At 36.2% G+C, this 16,660-nt stretch overlaps 2 protein-coding genes across 2 annotated transcripts; both read right to left on the bottom strand.

Moving 5' to 3' along the window:
* Positions 1-4,941: 4,941 nt before the first annotated feature.
* Positions 4,942-5,659, bottom strand: LOC114007493 (putative ATP-dependent RNA helicase DDX53). Its single transcript, XM_027771112.1, has one exon. It carries the CDS (start codon positions 5,636-5,638, stop codon positions 4,964-4,966), a length of 675 nt encoding a protein of 224 aa, XP_027626913.1. The 5' UTR covers positions 5,639-5,659; the 3' UTR covers positions 4,942-4,963.
* Positions 4,964-6,977, bottom strand: LOC102498311 (putative ATP-dependent RNA helicase DDX53). Its single transcript, XM_014587112.2, has one exon. It carries the CDS (start codon positions 6,953-6,955, stop codon positions 5,675-5,677), a length of 1,281 nt encoding a protein of 426 aa, XP_014442598.1. The 5' UTR covers positions 6,956-6,977; the 3' UTR covers positions 4,964-5,674.
* Between the last annotated feature and the right edge of the window lie 9,683 nt (positions 6,978-16,660).

The raw sequence follows: 16,660 nt of genomic DNA, 5'->3' as shown, positions 1-16,660 counted from the left end.
TTCTTCAAAGCTGTCTCTGTAGGGATGCAAGCTAGTATAGTATAAATGTCACCATTATTGTTACATAACAAGAACTACAAAAGTTTTGAAATGGAGAGTAGATAGGAACTTGGGGATGATAGGACAGTTTGACTGGACCCAGAATAATGGACGTAATTTGGCTTGGCATAGGAGAGTGGGCATTCCAAACTGAAGAAACAGCATGAACAACACCTAAATAGTAAAAAAATAATTTACGATGAATGATAGGTGAGGTATAATTCAACAGAAGTGATCTAATATTTGTTGAATGCCTACTGAATATGAACCACCATGCTAAGAATGTAATAAATTAATATCTACCTATTAGTATTTTTTGTGGATGCTTTTGTTTAAAGTTATTTTTCATTTTTATATCAGAAATTATTTTTCTATATAAACTTCAAGTTCTTTGTTTTTACACAAGACAAGAATCTAGTGGGAATTTTTTGATATGTTTTATGTAGTTTTTATTTTATTTATTCAGCTTGTGCTGGATAATTTTATTTATTTATTTTTTTTGAGAGAGAGATTTTTTTGCTATAGGGCACATACACTTGCCAGAGAGACAGAGTCAGAAAGCAAGAATCACCCCACACAGGGGATGGCCATGCTGCAATCCATTTTCTTGCATTCTCTGACTGGGATTTTTGGGTACACCTGCACATGCATCTGTTATGAATTTCAAGCCACTGAGTCTGGGATTCGAGCTACCATTGGCCACATGAGAGTCCAGAGCTTTAACCACGATACCACCTACTAGCCCCTCTACTATATAATTTACTGATTTAAAATTGGATTAAAATCCCACATTTATTATATACTGGATTTTTAAAAATAATTACTTAATTTTATTTATTATTATCAATTTTTTATAAGGCATCTACAAAAGAGAGAGAGAGAAAGTGAGCTACCAGGTTTGGGACTCAAACCATGGTCAGGCAGGTGGGAGTCCAACACCCCAACCACCATGCCACCTGATCCTGCATACTAGATTCTTATGCAGATTAAACTATGAATAGTTTTCTCTCATAATTTCTCAAGCACATGGGATAAAACTGTTTTAACTGTTACATATATGTTTACTGTATTTAAATACCTGGTATTCTCTTAATTCATTTGAATTCTTCAAAGCTGTCTCTGTAGGGATGCAAGCTAGTATAGTATAAATGTCACCATTATTGTTACATAACAAGAACTACAAAAGTTTTGAAATGGAGAGTAGATAGGAACTTGGGGATGATAGGACAGTTTGACTGGACCCAGAATAATGGACGTAATTTGGCTTGGCATAGGAGAGTGGGCATTCCAAACTGAAGAAACAGCATGAACAACACCTAAATAGTAAAAAAATAATTTACGATGAATGATAGGTGAGGTATAATTCAACAGAAGTGATCTAATATTTGTTGAATGCCTACTGAATATGAACCACCATGCTAAGAATGTAATAAGAATACTCTGAAGTCAACTGAATTGTCAAACTTTGACTCTTGTGTTAATGAATGTTCAGTACTCTGCTTTCTTTCTATTCCAATTTGAATAGAATTCAATATTTCTCTGAGTTGATGAAAAATAATTTACTCACAAAAAAACTATTTGTCAGTGTAAACCAGTTTCTTAACCTCTGAACTGTATATTTTGGGGTGAAAATTTATCGTAGGCTGCTGTCCCGTGCATTATAGGATGTTTATCTTGACCTTTGGCCCCTAGCAATCCTGTCTCCTACTAAGGACAGATAAAACTGCCTTCAGACACTGCCAAGTGTCCCTTAGTATAAGCAAAATCAACTCCAATTGAGAAATATAAATTATACCAAAGATGGGACAGTTGATGGAGGGTTTTATATTACAGTGTACAACAAATAAATTTGTTGTTGTTTTTCTCTCTGAAGTCCCTTCCTTCCTGGTTTCTCTACAACTAGGTTTTCTAGTTGTTCTTTTTTGTGTGTGTATGTGTGGGAGTGGGTTTTTTGGTTAATCTAATCCAGGGTTTGTGGTCCTACTGACATTTGGGCCAGGTAATTCTTTGTTGTATGAAGCTATGCTGTACATAATAGATGTTAATCAGAATCCTTGGTCTCTATCCACTGCATGTCTATAGCATATCTCCCACCTACCTTCCCACCAGTTTTGACAACCAAAAGTATCTCCAGGCATTGCCACATGTTCCCTGGGATATACAGTCATTCCCCATTGAGAACCACTGCCATCTCTACTCAGAAGATGCCAGTACTACCACCACCTACACCCTCCCCTCCTCTCCCCATCGTGACAATGAAATCTGTCTCTAGACATTGACAAACCTGGCCCAGGGGGAGAACTGCTGATGTAGACTATCAAAGGTAGGGAGTTTCTAAGGTTTTAGTTTGCATAATTCACAATATACAGAAGGGTTTTTAAAAGTTTATGGAAAAATGGAATTAAAGTACAAGTTTATTTTGGTGCCCCAAAATAGAAATCTATGCATAGAGTATTCATGGTATGTGTTTTCCATGATCTTTTTTTTTTTTTGAGATGCTTTTGCTACAGGGCACGTGCGCTCGCCAGACAGAGAGACAGAAAGCGAGAAATCACCCCCCAGGAGGGATGGCCACGCCACAGTCCCTTCACCTCCATTCTCCTCTCGGGATCTTGGGCACGCACGCACACACACCCAGCGTGAATTTAAGCCACCGGGTCCAGGACTTGAACCGCAGTCGACTACATGGGAGTCCAGCGACATAACCATTATGCTAACTGCGGGTCCCTTCCATGATCTTTTTGAAGTTGCCTTACATAACTTAGAAACTTCTAATTTTTTTTCCCGTTGAAGTCCCTTTTTGGTACTACAGAATTGTTTTTGGTTGTTTTGCTTAAGATCCCTCAGAGATTTTCCTTTTCGGCACTATTGTTTTGGACCAGATAAATGTTTGTTGTGTACTAGATCTCAGTATTCCAGTGGTGCTTTGCTCACCCCACTCCCCAAGTTGAACCAGCAATATAGCAATATGTCTCCAGGTATTGCCAAAGGTCTCTTGGGAAGAAAAATCATCTATTGAAAATCGTTGTAATATCTCTATTTACCTTCACTGGCCCATTTCAGCTCTGTCTTAGAGGAAATTTAAGCTTCTCTCCTTTCTTTCTCATAGACCTTGAGTGATAATTATTCTTGTTACGTTACTGAAACATTGAGGGAACTTACTCTTTATCTCAAGTGGTTTAAGTGTTACTTTTTTTCCCCCTAAGGAACATAGCATTGCTCCTATGAGGAATTCTGGCAAATAACATATATTCTACCTTGCAAAACATTCATTTCTTCTCACAGAAAACAGAACAGTCCATTTTAGCTTCTATTAAATGTTCTGCTATAGACTACTTTTCTATCAGTAAATTTGCACACATTGGGGCCAGCAGATGGTGTAATGGTTAAGGCACTGGACTCCCAAGTGGCCAAACACGATTTGAGTCCTGGACTTGGTGGCTTAAAACTCACACCAGGTAAGTGTGCATATGTGCCCAAAATTCCAGGAGGAGAAGGGATTGCAGTGTGGCCCTCTCCCCTGGGGGTGATTTCTCACTTTCTCTCTCACTTGCTCTCTGGTGAACACACATGCTCTATGGCAAAAACCTAAAAAAAAAAAGACATATCTCTTTATTTTACTAAATCTGAATTTGTGTGAAATCTCAAAACTCTTTCTTTTCCTTAATTTATAACTTATTTTGGTCATAGCTGAGGCACGCTGGGAATAAAAGTTGTTGCATTAATTTTTCTCTTTATTTTGCCATATATGTTAAGGCTTACCTCATTCTTGTGTTCTCATGAAAACAAAATCTTAAAGTTTATTTTGTATCATTGTGGATATTTCCTTTTGCAGTTATGAGATGCTTATTGCTTCTAAATAAGGTGGCATGAGAGAGAACTATAAGTAAAATAGGAAAGAGTTGTACTAAAATTGGTTCCTATGGTAAGGTGTCATTTGAGATGTTTTTTCCCTTGTAAATTTGTCATCCACATTCACTTTTTCCCATGAAGTGTGTGTATATGTGTTTTTGACTTTTTCAAGACAAGCCAAAATAAATAAAACATAGTGAAAAGGAAAGAATTAAAAGAAAACCTGCTAGTCTCATTACAAAAATTAATAAAAATGTAAAATGTACTATTCTAGTTATTAAAATTGATTTCTTTGTTCAATTTGTTATACAAGGATATAACTTTCCATAGACTAAATGATGAAGTATTATTAATGCAAAGCTGGCATGCACAATTTTAGTTATATCCCAGATTTGAGGTGAAGGAAACCCTCAAAATATTTAATATAACCATCCCATTTTAGGAGTGGAGAAAGAAGCCTAGAGAAGGCAAGTGAGCCCCCAAGAGTTTAAAAACCAATATTGAGTTATAGAATTCATATAAGGATCTGATTCTCATTGAGTCAGAATCCCTGCTCTATTGATTTCATCAATCTGATAAAATAGTTATGACATCTTCTAGAAAATTTAGCACTTATTTTCTAATGAACTAAAACAAGTAATGATAGTAAAGATATTTTAGGGATTGTTATACCATCTATCACTAGAGGGAATAGAAATTTCAATTGGGATAAACTTCATGAAAACTATAGTTCAATTCAGTGTAACTGCTTTAAAGGAAGAAAAGCACTGACATTGTCTTCCGTCAACTCTTTTAGAGAAGACAGATGGACATGGCAGGTTGTAAAAGAAACTAGACTTTAGCCAACACATAGCATTTAATTTTTCTCTACAGCATCTATTACTCTCATCTTAAAAAACTTTTATTATTAAGGAACACACGTGCTATTGAAAGGCTAACAGTTTTATTTAAGAACTGGTTGTGTCTTCAAACTGCTAGTATATTTCTAAGAGTTTGTTATTTATCTTGAAAACTGAATATCTTTAACACGCCTTGAATCTTCCAGTGGCCTGCTGCAACTTTTCAACATAAACTAATAAGACTCTCTGGGTCTTCCTTGAAATTTACTTGGCTTTTTTCCTGTGTCCTTCATTTGTTTATGGAAGTTGTAACGCTCTGCCATAAATATAAGATCTTCTGGGACACTCTGATTTGCTCTTTTCAGAATTTTAATCAACTCATTGGCAATCTTTGAATCATCTTGAGTGATAAGGGTAATTGAGATGCCCATCTTCCCTGCTCTTCCAGTACGCCCTATTCTGTGTACATATTCTTCAATATTCTGTGGGAAATCATAATTATATACGTGAGTAATATCAGCAACATCAAGACCTCGGGATGCTAAATCAGTTGCAATCAATATTTTCACCCTTCCACTTTTAAAATCCTCTAATGCTTGTTCTCGATCATATTGTTCTCTGCTGCCATGTAGTGATTGCACAGGTATGCCTTGAATGCCTAAATCACTTGATAAGTCATCAGCAACAAGTTTTCGGCTAACAAACACAATGACTTTGTCTTTGGGTGACATGTTCTCCAGGAATTTCTGGAAAAGAGCTCTTTTTTCTCTTTCTGTGGTAACAATTATATCTTGCTTCACTGTATTTACAGCAACTAGATCCAGAGTACCAACATATACAATCATAGGATCTTTCAAATAAGAGTGTGCAAGGTGACGAACAGTATCTGGCCAAGTTGCACTTGTCATCACAGTCTGCCGATCTGGGCGCACATCTAATAAAATTTACATTATCTGGGGTTCAAACCCCAGATCTAGCATTTTATCTGACTCATCTAAGACCAAGTAGGTTATGCTTTTTAGGTTGATAAGTTTATTCATTTGCAGATCATTCAACCTTCCAGGAGTTGCAATAATGATATCTACACCTTTGGTAACAACTTGTATTTGTCTTTCTCTATCTCCACCACCATAGATACAAGCACTTTTAAGATCCTTATATGTATATTTAGAACATTCAGCTTCCACCTGTAGAGCTAATTCTCTAGTGGGTGTAAGGACTAGCATGCCAGGTCCATTCCTTTGTTCTCTAGAAATTGGTTGAGAATCAAGATGAATAAATCCAGGCATTAAATAGGCCAACGTTTTGCCTGTTCCAGTTTGTGCAATTCCTATAAGATCTATTCCTTGTAAAATAATTGGCCATGCCTGTGACTGAATTGGTGTTGGCTTCTGAAAACCTGCCTTTCTTATATTTTTCATAACATAGGAGTAACTTTGAAAAGCATCTTCAAATTTACAAGTTGGATTGGGGATGGGACGTTTTTCACCATCTTTCAAGTCATCACATGTTATATTGAAATTTTCCTTTCTCCAATTATCTACCTGCGCTTCAGACATTGAGCTTGTTGCTTTGGATTTTATGTAAAAGTTTTTCTTAATTGGCGGTAAATCTGCCCATTTTCGTTTTTCCCATTCTACAACTTCTGCCTTAAGTTGATCCCAATCTATCAGTGGCTTTACTTCTCTAGCAGTATTATCTGTGCTTATGTCTCTCTCAACAGAGGGCTGGGATGCAGTATTATCAACATTGGATTCTGAGTGGCGGCGTTCTTGTTCTTTAACAATTGAGTCTATAGCATTTTTAGCCTTTACTTTCATGTCTTTGCTGCCAAAAATTTTTACCTCTGCATCAAAATCTCCCTTTATGATCTGTATTTTAGTCTTTGTCAAATGCTGTAGATCTTTTATTTTTGATCCACCACGACCAATTACTGCACCAATCATAGCGCTATTCAATCTAAAGCAGAGTGGTGGTTCACGGGCACTTGCAGCCCTAGGCCCAATCTGGCTGAGGGGTCTAGAGGAACTAGAGGGGCTGCTCCAGTCACGGCCTTGGCCTCTGCCTCGGCTCCTTCCTCCATCCCAGCTGGCCCCAAGATTTCTTGAGTTAGGCTCTTCCCTCTTCCACTCTGGGACCCGTGACATTATGGAATTGTGATAGTGTTGATGTGGCTTTTTGCCTACATACGGTTGGGAGATCAAGTCTGTGGCATCTTTTCTCATCCAACTCTGAACCAACGGACGGTGGGGCCTAACCACCAGACAGCGGTTAACGCAAGGAACCACGTAGGGCGGGGCTTTGGCAGCCTGACCAATCACAAGCCAAGGACTATGGTGAGGCAAGCAAGTGGTCATAATAGGAAACTTTAAAGAGACCTACACTCACTAGGGCTGACCTTGCTGGCACTCAAGGGACTCCTAGTGTGTTCCCCCTAACTTTAGTATCTTGAGTGGACCCTGAGTGACTTCCTCTTTAACTTTTTGAGTACTTGGCTCACCATCGTTCTGGCTTAACTTGGAGCAACACTGAAATAGGCCTTGAATTTATACACATTAGTCTTTTTTTTTTTTTTTGAGAGGTTTTTGCCATAGGGTGCGTGCACTTGCCAGACAGAGAGAGACAGAGAGACAGAAAGCAAGAAATCACCCTCCAGGGGTGATGGTTATGCCGCAATTCCTTCTCCATTCTCCTCTCGGGATCTTGGGCACACACGCACACGTGCCCAGCGTGACTTTAAGCCACCGGTCTGGGACTCCACCTGCAGTCGACTACATGGGAGTCCAGCGACATAGCCATTACGCCACCTACTGGTCCCCACATTAGTATTCTTATAAGCTAGTTATTTCTATAGGGGAAAAATGGATTTTTAAAAAATTGACTTGTTTATATATTTGAGTGTTTATTTTCGTTACTTTCTTTTGGAGTAACAGTACTTGGTTTAGATAAAGTCATCACTTCCGTGTTCTCTAGTGTAACTTAAATGACCATGTGCCATCAGAAGTCTCTTAGATACTACAGTCAGGAACAGTGTTTGTCATATTATTTGGCTGAACTCTTAACACTTGGTCAGGCAGTTTCCAGATATTACAGGGATGATGGTTAGAAGAAAGTTTGAGTAGGGGCTAAGGTGTGTTAAGGAGTCTTTGGAATAGCTAGCTACTTTCTTCAGTGCCTCTTGATTTTTTACTATTTTTACTTTTATTAAAAATTATTTTTTATTTAATTTTATTCTTGTCTTTATTTTATCTTATTTTGAAGTTGACCAGAGAGAGACAGAGAGAGGAGGAAAGAAAGCAAGCTGTCAGGTCTGGGACTCAGACTGCAGTCAGTCATGTGGGAGTCCAGCCACCTTAACAACCACACAAACTGCCTGCCCAACCTCTTGATATTTTAAATCTTCCCCGTGGTTTCATACATTCTAAGATCTTAGGACTGGAAGACTATGTAGAAGACATTCTTGAGAACAATATAGAAGACACCCTGGCAGCAATCTAGACTGGGAGATATCCAGCTTCTATTTATACCATTCCTGAAGGAGGGAACTCAGTTTCAGTGTTTTCTATTCTATTAGGAGGTATTTGATAATTACAAAGGAAGTGTTGAGGCCCAACTGCACTGTTGCAGGTGGTAGGTTGCTACTCTGCAGTACTGGAGCCACAGGGAAGACCATGGTTCAGATCTCTGGTTGACCTAAGTCATGTTGGGCTTGTAGGTGAGCCTGTGTTCTGGGCTAGAGGACTGGAGAACCGGAGAGCTTGGGGTTGGGGGAGTATTGCATTGTAGCAAGACTCTGTTGAGGATGCCTGTTGTTTTCTCTCTCTCTCTCTCTCTCTGAATAAAATAAACAACAAAAAATCTTGTGCTGCTTCTTGCTTCCTTAGGTCCTTCTTCTGACTTCTGAAATTACACAGAATAGGTTAGATTCTTCTTGTATCCATGTATACATAAGGACCACTGTCAAATTCCCTTGGGCCGTTTCTGTTTAACAGGGTAATAGTCTAAGGTCCTTTAACATTTCTTGCCATGACATTATTACCAAGATATACACCATCTTGTTCCTTTTTCTTTGGAAATGGTTTGTTGAAGCTTTTTTAAAAATTTTTAAAATATTTTTTATAATGTAGCCCACAGAACAACAACAAAAACAAGCAAAATTTGTAGAAACTACTACTATTAGGAACTATTCACTGAGCATGATGGTTGTACTAATTTGACCCAAGAGCTCCTAAGACACAAACCTGCTTATAGTAATATGATGGGTATTTCAGTTCATTCTTTTTCATCCTATACTTATTTGGTGAATTTTTGTTTTTTAATTTATTTAACTAAAAGTAGGCTATGTATTTATCCTTTCATATTTATCCCACTGAGTTTAGATAACAGATGTAGCCTATTAAATGTAATGTTAATGATTATTCTCTCATCTGTCATATTATCCTCTAGTTTCATGTCTTCTGCCGATTTAATGTTCATGGCATCTTTTCTGCTAATTTAATGTTCATGGCATCTTTCTCTTCTTCAGCAAAGTTGCTGATTAAAATTTGAACATGCTCCAGTATAGCACAGAAGTCTGTGAGACATTGGAAGAGAATCAATCTATATCAGCATTTTTATTGAAAGATACTTTTTGAGGAAAATAAAAAATGTTTGCTGGTGAAATATGTTTGGGAAATATGACACCCTATAGCTCTTTTGTTTAGGTCATAGAGCTATTATATATCACAGAATCTCTGGTAATTACAGGTATCGAGGAAATCAATGGTTTAACCCAAGTTTCGCAAAGGAATCTGCTAATGGTTCTTCTCCTTAATCTTTAAAATAAACTTTTTATTTAGAATAAATTTTAATTGTATAGTAGTTACATAGATAATAGATAGGGTTTTTTTTTTCTTTTTTCTTTTTTTTTTTTTTTTTGAGAGGTTTTTGCTATAGGGCGCATGCGCTCGCCAGACAGAGAGACAGAAAGCGAGAAATCACCCCCCAGAGGCGATGGCCATGCCACAATCCCTTCTCCTCCATTCTCCTCTCAGGATCTTGGGCATGTACGCACACGCGCCTGGCGTGAGTTTAAGCCACCGGGCCCAGGACCCGAACCACGGTTGACTATGTGGAAGTCACTATAGCCATTACGCTTACTGCTGGTCCCCTTTAGAGAGGTTTTTATAATACTCTTCAATCAGTTCCAGTTTCCTTTAAACTTACCATCTCACATAATTATGAAAACTGATCAAATATAGGAAATAACTGTTGATATACTACTATTAACTAAACTATAGATTCTATACCCCAATTTTCCAATGATGGATTTTTTTCTGCTATAGTCTAGGACATTAAACTGTATTTAATCATTGTATATGGTTTGTGAGACTTTCTCAGTCTTTTCTTATTTTTCATAACCTAGCCAGTTTTAAAGAGTAATTGTCAGATATTTAGTAGAATATCCTTCACATTGAATATTACTGACATAATTTCTCATAACTAGACAGGGGTTATAGGTTTTTGAAAACATAGCACAGACATAAAAGGCCCTACTCGTCACATTGTGTTGTAGAGGTAGGTACTTGGTAACTAATATGGGTTACCAGGGTAATGTTAACCTCAGTCACTTGGTTAAGTGGTATTACTCAGCTTTTCTCTACTGTAAAATTATTTCTCTCTTAGCATATTCCATTTTTTTGGAAGAAACTAAGTTCAGACAACCCTCAAGGGCCCAGCCTCATTTAAGGCAATTCATATTAACACTTTGTACAACTAGTAATGCAACTAGTAATGCTATTTGTAACACAATTTGGAAAACACTGCTCTGGATAAAAACAGATTAACCATTTTTTTTTTGAATTTTTCTTCTCAAATAAACAGATGTTTCCTGACCAAATCCCATTACAAACCCTCTACACTTCTTCACGAATTATACTAGGAGTTTAAAAACATTTCCAATATCTTCTACCTCATAAAATATTAAAAAAGGAAATTTGTTTAATCAAATGTGGCTTTTATTTAATGAAGAAATATGCTATGTTTCTTTGTATCTCTGTCTTTATGCCTTCATCTTTACTTTGAAAAATAATTATAGAACCATAGAATTCTAAAGGTGGTATATACATGAATTGCCATCTTATAGTTATTCATTATAAGACAATAAAATTAAGACCCTAAAAATCTTTCTAGACTTGACCTAGGGTACTTAGCAAATCATCAAGAGTATAAATCTAGAATTATTTCATGACTTATGAATAAGAGCTCTTACCCCTCTAATATGAAGTGACTTGCTTGTCCTCCTTTGTATTATGTGGGTGATATAGATTAGAAGAAGCCCTGAAAGTGAAGTAAAAGAAGGTCATATTGTTGGGAGAGGAGTAGTTGTAAAATTTGAATATAGACCAAGTAGAAATCCTTGTAGTGAATTACTTAGGTAAAACAGAACTGATAGAAGACTTGTATGGATTTTGCAACTGACTTTTTTTAATCAAATATTTAAAATGCAACCTCTCATTTAATTATCATGACAACACCTTAGGAAGTATTTTCTTCTTCTTTCATGTAAACACACTGAAGTTCAGATGTTGGATAATATATCCAAGTTTATGCACATTTATAGTAAATAGATTACCTAATTTAAACATACATTTGATTACTTCATGGCCTTTTCCTCTTCACCATACTGTAGTTTATAGAGGAAAACATGCTTATTTTAGTGACTGATTCTTGAGATGGGATAAAGAGTAATCAAAGATAACTCAATGCACCAGGTTGGAGTCTTATTGCAGCAGACAATCTTGGAGCCATTTGTCAAGAAAGTTGGAGAGAACCCTGTTCATTTACAGAGCAAGAAGAGAACTTTGGTTTAATCATGTTCAGTTTGCGATGTTGTGGGGATATATAGGTAAAAATACTCAGTAAGCCTGAAGATTTGGAACTGTAGTTCAGATGACAAAACAAGAGAGATTTAAGAATAAATTCATTTTGCAAGCTGTAATGTTTTATGTCATTGAAGGTATATAAAATTAAAAAAAAAAGAATAATCAGTATAGTGTTAATGGTAGTAATTGGAGAAATGAGTATTCCCAAGAAATGGAAAGTAATGAAAGACAGGTTCAAGAAAACTTTAAGGAACATGATAATTCATATGATAAAGAGAAGAACAGGGCAGAAAGGCAGATGAAGAAACCAAGATTTAAAGGAATCAGAAGAGAGCAGTGATATAGTAGGAAATAAGGTAAAATAACTTGTCAGGGAGGCTTGGTAAACAGTGTAGAAAACCTCAAAAGGGCAAGAAGTAAATATGCTACTGAATATGAGAAAAGGAAATCGACAATGATCTTCAAGAAAGATCTCTTTTTCTTTTTTTTTTTTTTCCTTTGCAGTGAAAGAGAAGCACATATTGAAAGGAAAGTAATTGGCATGATACAATTAGATCACTGGGGAACTTTGCAGTGATCCGGAGAGAACTTTACATCTTACATCTAAAAGCTCAAAAGCACTGTCTTAACTTTTAAACAAGGACTCTAGGAAACCAAAATTTCATAGGCAGGTTATTGGAATTGTACTGTTAAGGATCCAGTGTATTTCAGGAAAATTACTTATTGTGAATATTGGAATAAAATGAATGTTAATAGTCTTTCCAAATATGTGGGAGGATGTAGGATGAGAGGGAGAATCACAAGGATACAAGAACCATTCATTAGCAGTTTCAGAAAAGGAAAGTCTGTCTAAAAGGAGGGAGGGGAGCACTGAGAGTTCTTTCAAGGAGATTAGTGTACTATTTTTAGCTATGCATTAAAATTTTCTCTTTCAAATTTAGTTTATTCTCCACAGAGTGGGGGTATGCATTATTTAGGTATATGAAGAAGTGAGGCTACTGAAGTAATTAATTCTCCTTTCAGCACAAACAGTAAAAAATAATGTAAGCTGATTAGCACCTGCAGTAAGCTCCTTTGGAGAAATTCTTGCTTACCAAATAATTTCAATGAAAATGTCAACATATTGGCATTTATTTTTAAAGTTATCCTTCAGTTATCCTTTGTCTCTATTTTGAGGCATTTGAAGGACTTACCAGGACTATTTAATCTCTGGTAACTATAATATAGGTAAGTACAAAAAGCAACAATATTATCTACATTGTTTGCATTGTATATAGAAGCCAACAACAATCCTTAGAATCATGGGATTTTAGAGGTGTAAAGGATTGACTTTGGAGAGCATCTCTTTTAACCGTCTTATTTACAAGTGAGAAACCTATGATCTACACATGACTCTGTCCTATAGAAATACAATATGTGTCACAGATGTTATTTTTTAAAAAATCTCAAATACCCATATTAAAATAGAAAGTAAGAAGGGAGACTTCTGAGTCTGGACAAGATGGCATAGGCACATTTTCCCTATTTCTCTTGCTATGAAGAACTAAAATACATACATAAAATACATACTTCAACATTTCTTTCTCAGCAACTAACAGAATGAATAGAAAATCAGCAAAGCTAGAAGAACTTAAAAATACTATCAGCTAACAGAATCTAATTGACATTTATAGAAAAGTCTACCTAATAATAGCAGAATACATATTCTCTCCAAGGCCACAAATCTTTCACTACAATATACATATTCTGGGTTATAAAACAAACCTCGATATACTTAAAGGAATTATATAGATTATGTTATCTGACCACAATGGTGTAAAAATATAAATCAATCACAGAAACAAAACAGGAAAATATCCAGGCATTTATAAATTAAAGGAAATGTTGAAGTTTCCAGACAGAATAATAGATTCATCACTTTCCCCTTTCATTCTCATCAGCTTTTGTTTCATGTATGTTGAAGCCTTGCTATTACATGTCTACCCATTAAGAGTTTCTATGTCTTCTTGGCAAATTGATCCTTTTATCATTGTATAATATATCTTTCTGTTCTTGCTAATTTTTTAAGCTACAATGTCTACTTTAACACACATTAATATATCTACCTTTGCTTTCTTTCTTTTTTTTTTGGAGAGGTTTTTTTGCTATAGGGTGCGTGCACTCTCCAGACAGAGAGAGACAGAGAGACAGAAAGCGAGAAATCACCCCCCAATGGGGATGGCCACGCCGCAATCCCTTCTCCTCCAGTCTCCTCTCAGGATCTTGGGCACACACGCACTTGCGCCCGGCGTGAGTTTTAAGCCACTGGGTCCAGGATGCGAACCGTGGTCGACTATGTGGGAGTCCAGTGACATAGCTATTACACTAACTGCTGGTCCCTACCTTTGCTTTCTTTTGATTAGTTTTCATGGTATATCTTTTTCCATCTTTAAAATTTTTTTTTTCTTTCATAAGAATCAGAGAAAAAGAGAAAATACCCCCAGCATGATTAAATAATCTATGGCTCAAAAGGAAATTTTTTTACAACATACAATAAAATAAAGATGATAATACAAGATACCAAAATTAGTGGGTTACAGCTAATGCAGCGCTAGAAGGGAAATTTAGAGAACTAAATAGTTACATTAAAATGTGCAAAAGTCTCAGTTCAGTAATCCAATTTCCTATCTCAAGGAACTGTAAGAAGAATAGAAAAACAAACTCAAGAAAAACAATAAGAGATAGAAGCTGATATCAATGAATTCGAACACAGAGAAGCAATAGAATAAATCAAAAAGGTTTTTTTGATATGTAAAGTAAATGTGGAAAAATGTAAAAATAAATAAATTAATTAATTAAAAAAAAAAGAATAGTAGAGTCCTAGGGAACTGTCTCCCATCCTTTATCTGTTATCCATTGTGGTAGTCCTGGTCAGTTTGAAACACTGATTCCTTGGGCTTTTCTGTATATCTACTCTTGAGCATGTTGTTAGGAACTGGAATAATACACAAGATGTGGTTTTTAAAGTGCTTCTTTGAAAAAGTTATTGTTCTGATTATAAATGTATTACATGCAAATTAAAAAAAGACCCTCCTGGAAATACAGAAAAGTAAAGACTCTATAAATTCACTAACAGGAGATTTACTACTATTCTTTGATGTATATATATGTATACCAAAAGTATATGTATAGAAGTTCATGGAGAATGTATTATGAAAAACTAGCTTGGGCTGAAAGTATTTTGCACCAAAATAAACTTGTGCTTTAATTTAAAAAAATACACACACAAACACACACACACACACACACACCACATACACGCACACATACACATACACATACACGCACACATACACATACACATACACCCAAAACTCTGGTTCTTTTGCAATTATCAATAAAATTGATACACATCCAGGAATGTTAACAAGGAAATAAAGACAGAAGGCATATATTACCAATATAAGGAATGAAACAATAAATAGCATAACAGGCCTCATCTCTAAGACAAAAATAGTAAAGAAGTAGTAAGAACAATGAGTCAGCAAGTGGTGTGGTATTCAGGACACTGGATTCTCTCATGGTTGATCATAGTTCCAGTATTGGACCTGGTGCCTGGCTTTCTCACTCTTTCTCTCTCCTTGGTGAGTGCACTGCCCTACAGCAAGTTAAAGGTGATGATAATGATCAATAAAATTAAGTAGACGGTTCTTTAAAAAAATAGTAAGGGGGCCAACAGTTAGCGTAATGGCTATGTTGCTGAACTCTCATATAGTAGACCGTGGTTCAAGTCCTGGACCCGGTGGCTTGAACTCATGCCGGGCGTGTGTGCGTGTGTACCCAAGATCCCGAGAGAATGGAGAAGGGATTGCAGCATGGCCATCCCCCCGGGGAGTGATTTCTCGCTTTCTGTCTCTGTCTCTCTCTGTCTTTCTGGCGAGCGCATGCGCCCTGTAGCAAAAACCTCTCCAAAAAATAAATAAATAAATAAATAAATAAATAAATAAATGAAGAACATTAGATGCATTCCTCAAGTAACAACTGAATTCTGTTACTACAGCAAAATAATTAACCAAATTTATTGATATGTGAGGAGCTTAAAGTTGGAGTCTTGTGGTGTGTTGTGACACCATAGGATGTATATTATATATTTTTAATAGATATCATGCAATACCTCACTAGAATAATATAATTCTGTTCATTCAAAATACTGATTAGATAAGCCACAGAAAACAATAAGACATACCACAACATAAAATATAAATTCAGTGTAATTGATTTTGTTTATTCTGACTATTACTATAGGTGAATATAAAGTACAAATTTTGAAACAAAATATGTAGCCCTGTATGACTGCAAGTGCTTCATGTAGTGAATACTAACTGACTTTGGGAAGAGACAAAGATTAAGAAAGGGAATTCTCAAGACTCACAAGTGAGAAAAGGAATTCCCCATGCTAGAGAACTGGTCAGAAGTCTGAGAGGTCATTAAGCAGGTGGGTTGTTATGTGAAGTGGCTTTTACACACATAAAATCAGCAATATAGATAAAATGGACTAGTTTTTCAAATAGCACAAATTGCAAAAACTCACCCATAATGAAATAGATAATCTGAATAGCCCTATAATTACTAATAAAATATAATTATTTTGCTAATGTTCCCAAAAGATATTCCTTTACTCAAGTGCCTTTACTGGAGAATTCTACCAAATGTTTGAAGAGCAATCAATACTTAGTCTACAACTTTTCTTCCAGAAGATAGAAAAGGAGGAGAAAACATTTTCCAACTCATTTTATTTGGCCAGTAATGCTGTGATACTGAAAAAACAAGAAAGACAGTGGGAAAACTACAGACCAATATGATGCATAAACATTGATGAAAAAACATATTAGCTGGCTCAGTATTGGTGGTGCAGGTGGTGTGGCATCCCTGCATAGTGCTGGAGTCTCAAATAATGCCTGGGTCCAGAACGTGGGTTACTCTGAACATGACCCATGTGTTACTATAATCCTGGCTGGGGGGAGAATTGTGGCATGGCAAGATCATGTCAAGGGTACCTGCCTCCCTTGCTCTTTCTCATGAAATAAA

The sequence above is a fragment of the Tupaia chinensis genome, unplaced genomic scaffold (genome assembly GCF_000334495.1).
Source record: "Tupaia chinensis unplaced genomic scaffold, TupChi_1.0 Scaffold000184_1, whole genome shotgun sequence".
NCBI lineage: Eukaryota > Metazoa > Chordata > Mammalia > Scandentia > Tupaiidae > Tupaia > Tupaia belangeri.
The sequence above is the reverse complement of the archived record's forward strand: the minus strand, read 5'-3'. Positions and strand labels throughout refer to the sequence as shown.